The 8548-nt window shown below is 35.5% G+C and overlaps 1 protein-coding gene across 1 annotated transcript; it reads right to left on the bottom strand.

The window, feature by feature from the left end:
• Positions 1-372: 372 nt before the first annotated feature.
• On the bottom strand, positions 373-3159 carry LOC147631035 (bidirectional sugar transporter SWEET16-like). The gene is made up of 6 exons (XM_086809366.1): positions 2915-3159; positions 2773-2809; positions 2160-2370; positions 1258-1416; positions 996-1115; positions 373-858 (listed from the first exon to the last, which is right to left on the bottom strand). The coding sequence occupies exons 1-6, from the start codon at positions 2946-2948 to the stop codon at positions 667-669; spliced, it is 753 nt and encodes a 250-aa protein (XP_086665492.1). The 5' UTR covers positions 2949-3159; the 3' UTR covers positions 373-666.
• Positions 3160-8548: the final 5389 nt, after the last annotated feature.

The raw sequence follows: 8548 nt of genomic DNA, 5'->3' as shown, positions 1-8548 counted from the left end.
CTCTTCTTGTGAAGTTAAATAATCAAGGTATTCTAAACATGTAAAACCATTCTTACAACTTCCTCTCAAGTTAGTATATACAACTACTTGCTTCTTTTGGAATTAAATAAACAAGCCATTCTTCTCACAAATTCCTCTCAAGGTAGTCTATACAACTACTTTCTTCTTGTGAAATTAACTAATCAAGCCATTTCAATACCTTAGATACGTGGTTTAAGGTATATGCTTATGATCTTGAAGACTTGGTTAAGATTTACTTATCAAAACAAGGTACATATAGTAGGGCTATTTCTATTATTTTCTCTTCTTCTCATAACCATGACCATGGAAAGGATAGACATTGCACTTTCTTAAAGTTACATGTCAAGAATCAACTGGAAATATTTTTTATTATAAATATGTCTTTCATGATACAAGCAAGGGTGAGGAAACATATGTGAACAATTCTAGCCCTACAAACTTGAGTAATGTGTTCTTGATTATCAAAGAGGCACTTGCCTTCAAAGGCTTTTCGGAATTCACATGTTCAAAGAAATTCTAAGTGAGTAGGAAAGAATTAGCATTCCACTTTTTCTATAAAGTGTGTGTGTATCAACAATTGATGCGGATACATAGAAAAATCACATCTCATGGGAGCTATACATATTGTGACAATCAAGAAATATCTTAAACTACTTGGTTGCCAACACATGTTGAAATATGTGGACCTTGTGATGTGGAAGGCTTTTGATTACTTTTATTGATAAAGTTTTTTGGACTCAAGCTTGTTTCTTTGGTGTGTTCAAGATTTCTTTTGTAGAAAAGAAAATAGAGCACTAATTGAATAGTACCAAGAAGAAACCCAATTCCATTTGGCACCTACAATAACATAGTTGTCTTATTATTTAGAGGTACTAATCATGAATGTAGTGCGAACAAAGATAATATTGAGTGAAATTAGCTACTAATGAAAGTATACACAATTACTAAAATGAAATTAAACTACTAGCACTCACCCCAATAAAGAGATCCTTGACAATGAGAGCATATGCTGACCAAATTCCTCCACATAGAAAAAGGGAGAGGGATAGAAAGAATGGCATGAACTCCACACTTTTAGTTGTGATCACTTGCTTCTGTTTCATAAATAAAGTATAGAAATGAAAACAACACTTACAAACTTGAGTAAGAGATTTTAAAATTTTCAATTAGTTTTTTTGTGATGCAAAGGAAAAAAAACAACATAAAGGCAAGATATATGCATGAGCTTGAACTCACCATTATGCTAAGGGGAGATGCATACATGCAAATGGAGTTGATGGTACCTAAGAAACCAACAACGATTAAGCGCTTATGTCCTCTTGCACCCAACACGGTGCCCATAAGCACACATGAAAAGGCCAATAGACTCACACTTAGAAGCTTAAGAGTGGACAACTGCCAAAACAAAGGGAGCTAAAGTTAGATATAATGCAAAATGAAGCGTTTTATAGTTAATCCAGTACATAACTAAGGATTCCTTAGTGGTATTTATAGTGAAAAATTTTACAACTGGTGCTTTTTTTAGTATTTTAGTTCTATGCAATTAGCGAAATGAGGGCTTTTTCTAGTGATGCAACTTTATATTAGATAGGGTTGAATAATGGAATTGAACTCAAAATTTTCATTTTAAACTTTGGCATTACAAACATTGGGTTTTATTTGCCATGAAGAATGCATGTGCCCTCTATGTTGATATAAGTTCTAATATGATGTGAATAGATACTAGTTGTTCAATGGTAATAAAGAAATATTGTAGGCAAAGAACATATAGGTGGCCAAGTAGAACATATAGGTGGCCAAGTAGAACATAGATGTAGGTGATTATGAATGTAAACAATTGGGTGTCGATGTAATGCATTGATTAATGTTATCTATACCCTCTTATGGGCAATGTTGAATGTCATTAATTAGCTTTTAATGTAATGAGAATAATGCTATAGGCACCCTATATGGTAGTGAGGTGTAAGTTGAACGTGATTGGGTTTTTAATGTGATGAACAATTCTACATAAATACCTTCTATGTTGAGGTAGGTTTTAATGTGATGTGAATAATGTTACACATGTGATGAGATAATGGCATAGCCAAAGGCAAAAAAATCGAGTTTGATGTCGATATGTAATGGCAATAGATACATACCCCTTGTGGTTTGGGGGCAAGGAGCATGTAGGTGGCCAAGTAAAAGGTTTCAAAAGCACATCCCACACTACTAATGGTCACCAACAAGAGCCCCTTGGGATTGAGCACACCATAGTAGAGCCATAGCATCTGGCTAAATAAACACACCACATATGGCACAGCTGAAAACGCCTCTGTGTCCCTCTTCCTTATGATTCGAAAGAATGTTTTCCTAGAACAATTAAGTACACACTTCACTTAGCCTCTAATCAAGTCTCTAATCAAGCCACCTACACCACTATTATACTCTAATAAAGACTAAAACTAACATTACATTCACAATTTTCCATGTGACAGTCAAGTCTCTAATCAAGCCACCTACACCACTATTATACTCTAATAAAGACTACAACTAACATTACATTCACAATTTTCCATGTGACAATAACTACTATGTACATATCTTTGCAAACATATCTTTTTTTCACATTGGTATAGTTAAGCAAATATGATTGGATTAATTGCAATTAACATGGCATAAGAGCTCTTTGCAAACATATCTTTTTTTCACATTGGTATAGTTAAGCAAATATGATTGGATTGATTGCAATTAACATGGCATAAGAGCTCTTACAATGGTGCAGCGAAAACCATGATAGAGATTGCATTTCCTGCCCACAAACCTTAATTAAATCAGTAAATACTTCTTGGGATTTCTGATAGAATTGCACAAGGCTATTGAACAAGAATGAAGGATGATTAGTGGCGAGATTTACCAATAATGCCCACAACAAGCGCCAAAAGCTCCATCGATTAGAAGAGACGGATTGGCACTAATCTCTGCCTAATTATTGTTAATCTAACGACCTTGGAAAGCTCAAGGTAGAAGCTTGCAAGCTTGACTATGGAGATCGAATTGATGATGTACTTAATTATGTTATAATTACACAAATCGCCAATAAGGTTAATAGCTTACAATTGCATAAACACACTTTTAATAGGTTTAGGCTTTGCCATGCCAAAGTATCGTGAGGTATCTTCCCTTTATGTTCTAATGGGTCTCCCATTAGCGCACTATCAAAAGAAGAGAGTGCTTTCCAAAAAGAAGAAAAAAAGAAAGGTGTGAACACTTCACCTTGAAGATATCATACTTAAAAAAGAAAGGTGTGAACACTTCACCTTGAAGATATCATACTTAAAAAATTAATCTTACAAAAAAATTAAGGTACATGAGTTCTATAGAAAGCTCGTCGGCTTCGTGGGAATCCTCGAGAATCTAACCACACACTACTCTGTTTGCATCAATATGATGGTGTTCATACACTAGGCTTACCCATTGTAAATGTTAAGGGAATCTAACAATCCCAAGCAAGGATGTATAGTCATGGACAAGACTATTAAGGGTGTTTACACACTATTATGATGATGGGCAAAACGAAGGAAAAGAGGGAGTAGTTGATTCTCTAGCAACGATGGATATCCTAAGTGCAGAAACACCTTAAGAGCTATGGAAGAGGTTATATTTCTATGGACAAGACTATTAAGGGTGTTTACACACTATTATGACGATGGGCAAAGAAGGAAAAGATGGAGTAGTTGATTCTATTTTAAGTGTGGAAACACTTTAAGATCTATGGAAGAGGTTATATTTCTATGCCACTTGGTAGAGTTACAAAAACTCATGGGCCATGCCTAGCATGGGTCAACCCAACTAGTTTTATTTTTAACTTAAGTCTTTCAAGCAACTTGTATATAGACATCAAAAAGAATAAATCATATGATTGGTATAATTTCTTCTATACAAAGCTCTTAAAATTTATTGCAGGGTAAGTGTGCTAGTTTAAGAATGCCTAAACTTTTCTCAAAGAATCCTCTCAGTATAAGTAGTCCTTTCTTTTTTTAAAAAGGGTATTCTTGATGCTATAAATTATTTTTGGAAGAAATGGTGGCTAGAGTTAATGGGCTAAACCAAGGGCACATTTGATTGAGAAAAAAGATAAGAATGAGCCAATGAGTTTTTATTTCTAGCTAATAAGAACTCCACACATAGGGAGTATGCTCTAAATAATCCCAACAAAGTGACCTTATATCAAAAAGAGAGTCACATGTCTTTTACAACATGTCCTATTACTTATTGCACATCCACCCTAGAGCATTTGTGCATTATCTTGACATCATCTCTCATACTAATAGTAGCAGCCAAGTATTTGCTTCAGCGTTGGCTCTTTGTTAATGTCAAATACGAGGCGTGAGGATTCAATAGTCATCTCATTGATGTCGCTTCTATGATGAGGGAGTCATCGTTTGGAAATGGGATGGGTGGGGACTAATATTCCAATACTAGATTCCAATTTATCTAAGAAATTGGTTACAAAACTGAAACTGTGTTGTTCATTTGATTTTCATAACGTGAAGTGCATGATAATTTTAAATTTTGTGCACTTCTAGCATTTGTTGGGTGTGCCAATGAATTGGGTGAACATGGACATGCATCTCTCTTGTCCATAAAGAAAAAAAAACATTTTGTGCATCTCTCTTATCATCCTTTTCTTTAAAAAAAACAAAACAAAAAGAACCACTCTACTAAGCCATTCAGGTTCTTAACATAATCTCTCTCTCTCTCTCTCTCTCTCTCTCTCTCTCTCTCTCTCTCTCTCTCTCTCTTTGTGAACCCCTAAAGTTTAGAAAAGGTGAATCGTACTCCACTTCTTGTCTCCCACCATGTCTTGTAAGTATCGTGGTGTCTTGCTTTTCTTCATTACGTTGCTATCATTATTATATTACATTAAGATGCATCAAGATTGCTTTATTATATTATCATTGCTTTTCTTGATTGCTTTGTTGTTATTATAATTACTATTATATTTCATTGAGATGCACCACTTCAAAACTTTGTTTAAATGTCATGTACAAGCACTAAATGTTTGAAATAATGATTATTTCTTCGGGTTATTATAATGGCTTTTCTTTGGAAAAAAAATACTTCCACATTTTAAAATTTTAAGTGTGGAGAGCCATGATATCATGTGTGAATTGAAACTGTGCCAATTTGTTGATTTGGGTGAGGTGATGTTTAATAGTTCTAGCATGCATATTTGATAGCTTATATCATTTTTTTCATATGCAAGGAAATGGCACTACAATATTTGCTCCTAATCCTCTAGCTTACTCTAAAAGTAGTTTCATCAAAATAATGTCTGGTTTGGTGCTTCTTGTCTATTCTTAATGATGGAATCTAAATTAGGGAGGGGGATATGAAAACCGCATTTGGCTACATGAGGTTGCCTCTTTTATACCACCCAACCCACCGTTTATAATTGAGTAACAAGAAAAGAAGCATACAACAAAGTATCAAACACACTAGAGGATCAACATAAATTTGTTTTTGCCCATGATGGAAAATCTATGCCTACAATGTTATGCCTTTTAGTTTAACCAATTTGATGTGTATATCTTACAAGGAATATCTTGCAAAACCCTTGAGATTTTCATTGATTCTCCTTATAGTAAGGTGGGTGGGGAAAACCCATGTTAATCAGAGTGGTTATTAACACAACCCCTTCCTAGTGGTGACCTTGTCCTTACGTCACCAAGATCAGGTGTTGAAGATGATGTTGCCAATTCTCGAGGGATGTTGATGATCAAAGATGTAGTCCGATGATGAAGTGTTTTTTGTGAGGTTTAGTGGCAGGGAGGAAGAGACTAATTCACTTGCTTTAGGGCCTATTGGAGATAGATTTTGGTTGGTCCTTGAGGTAGGAGGCTTGTCGAGGTTATACATATAGTGTTGGTGGCATAGAATTTCTTAATGTGAGGCCTTATCTCTAGGGTTATAAGTGGTTTGGGCATGTAAATAGAAGGAAAGTGGTAAAAGGGGCCCATGCCTTTGCTTTGTAGGTTCTTACACAAACTAATTGCATTTGATTGGCTACTACTGATGGTGGTCTAAAATTCTTAAGTATGGTAGGGTACGATTCTAAATTTTCATGATGGTATACTTAGTGTTACATCTTCAGTGGTGGTAAGATTTTTGTAATGTTGGTTATTATTGAAGAATAGTATAATGGAGAGATCTTGGAGGGTCATGCACATTTCAAGGTTCTTCCCAAGCAATGGGTCATGTACCACATGGACCATGTGTGTGCTGGACATGGTCCCTCCATCTAGAGATGTACCACAATGGATGGTGACAAGGCTTTGGTGCAAGTGCTACTGATGAGTGTGAGTGCTTATTCATGAAAGATCTGCATATGAAGTGTGAATCCCTTTTAGTGAAAATATTGCAGGTGCTAGCTTTGCATGGGTTGTGTTGGTGTGCTCATGGGTGTTCTTCTCCATGTGATAACTCTAATTTTTTATTTTGCTTTATTTGACTCTTATTTTTTCTTTCCTCAATATTTGTTCAATTTTCTTGAGAATATTGTTTATACTTTAAGAGGCTTGAAGGGGTAGGTTTTCCGACAAGGTTAGATTGTTAAGTAGAATGCTAATGGCATTATTGAGAACAATCTATTATGCTTACATCTGTCAAGGGAATCCAAGTGATGGATCATACTATGGACTAGGATTTCACCCTTCATGGACCCCCTATCTAAAGATATACCTAGAACAATTTCAATGCTAAGGGTATGGTGCATATACACTTTATACTAGTATAGCATCTAGCAAGGAATCAAGTTCTTTGGTTTATCTCATGGTCTTAATAGATTGATCAAGGAGGAACCATGAGACCAAATTTTGAAGTGTATTTACCTGATTAGATTATAACATCTTTGATGTACATGTGTTCTTTATGTGGGGGTTATGTCCTTAGGCTTAGGTAAGTGCCTATATGTTTTAAGTGAAGTGCTCAATTGAGTCAAACTTAAATAAGGACTCTATGAAGGGACATGAGTAAAAATAGGGTGCAAGCTTTGGTGTCATGATAATTGTGCTACTAGAACTATTTATGGTTGGCTTGAGAGCACAAGGTATGGTGTGAGAATAGGAAAATACCAAGTTATGATGTTGACATTAGCTTCATCACATGTTTTGAGCTGGCTGGATGGCACTGATGGAAAAATTATAACCAAATTAGATGGTCGCTTCTTCCAAAAAATTGCAACCCAGTTAGATGATGGTGGCCCGCTTCTTCTAAAAAATTGTAACCCAATTATATGGTGGCCCGCTTCTTGCAAAAACAAATTTATGGTGGTGGCTTTTTCTTCCAAAAAAATATCATAAGAAGGATGTAGGCATCAAATTGATAGATCACTTTGTTGTCGATATGATGGGCACACTTGGCTAAGTGGTGAATGAACTCGATGAAGACCCAATGAAGAATGAGATGCTACTTCTTCCTCTTCATCCTAGAATGTCGTGAGCTTGAAGGTAAATGGAGCTTGGAAAATCCTAGCATGAGATGGTATTTCCTCCTCTTCATCCTAGAATGTCATGAGCTTGAAGGTAAATGGAGCTTGGAAAATCCTATCTACTCTTCGCGTGTTTCATTTTTTTGGCTTCCTTTATTTCTTTCTCCTTTTCTTCCCTTTTCTTTCTTTCCCCTTCTTCTTCTCTTTATTTATGCTCCCATTCTGTTCTTTCATTCTTTTATTTTCCTCCGTTGCTTTGTTTCTTACTTTCCCTTTTTCTTACTTTCCCCTCTTCTTTTCTTTTTTTATATTCTCTTTATATTCTTTCTTTCTTTATTTTCCTCCATTACTTTCTTTCTCTTTCTCCCATGTTTCTTTCTTTATTTGTTCTTCTTCTTCTCTTTATTCTCCTTCTCCTTCTTCTTCTTCTTCTTCTTCTCTTCTTCTTCTTCTTCCTCCTCCTCCTCCTCCTCCTCCTCCTCTTCTTCTTCTTCTTCCTCCTCTTCTTCTTCTTGTTCTTGTTCTTCCTCTTCCTCTTCCTCTTCTCTTTTTTCTTCTTCTCTCCTTCTTCTCCTTCTTCTCTTCTCTTCTCTTCTCTCCTTCTTCTTCTTCTTCTTCTTCTCCTCCTCTCCTTCTCCTTCTTCTTTTTCATCACATTAGTTTTTTCCTCTTCTCTCTTCTTTTTTTTCCTCTTCTCTCTTCTCTCCTCTTTTTCATGTTCTCTTCTTCTTCTTCTTCTTCTTCTTCTTCTTCTTCTTCTTCTTCTTCTTCCTCTTCTTCTTGTGTCTTCCCATGTTCTTACCTTCCCCTCTTCTTTTCTTTATTTCTGCTCTATTCTTTTAATAACTTTAGGCTTTGCCATGCCAAAGGATAGTGAGGTGTTTTTCCAATATGTTTTCTAATGGGTATCCCATTCTCCCACTAACAAAAGAGGGTGGAATTTTCCCTTTCCAAAAAGAAGAAAAAAAGAAAGGTGTAAACACTTCAAAGTGGCACTTCACTTTCAAGATATTATACTTAAAAATAAAAAACAATTAGATACATGAGTTTTATAGAAAA

This window comes from Cibotium barometz, chromosome 15, assembly GCF_041138505.1.
Source record: "Cibotium barometz isolate CiBa-2024 chromosome 15, ASM4113850v1, whole genome shotgun sequence".
Taxonomy (NCBI): Eukaryota; Viridiplantae; Streptophyta; class Polypodiopsida; order Cyatheales; family Cibotiaceae; genus Cibotium; species Cibotium barometz.
The sequence above is the reverse complement of the archived record's forward strand: the minus strand, read 5'-3'. Positions and strand labels throughout refer to the sequence as shown.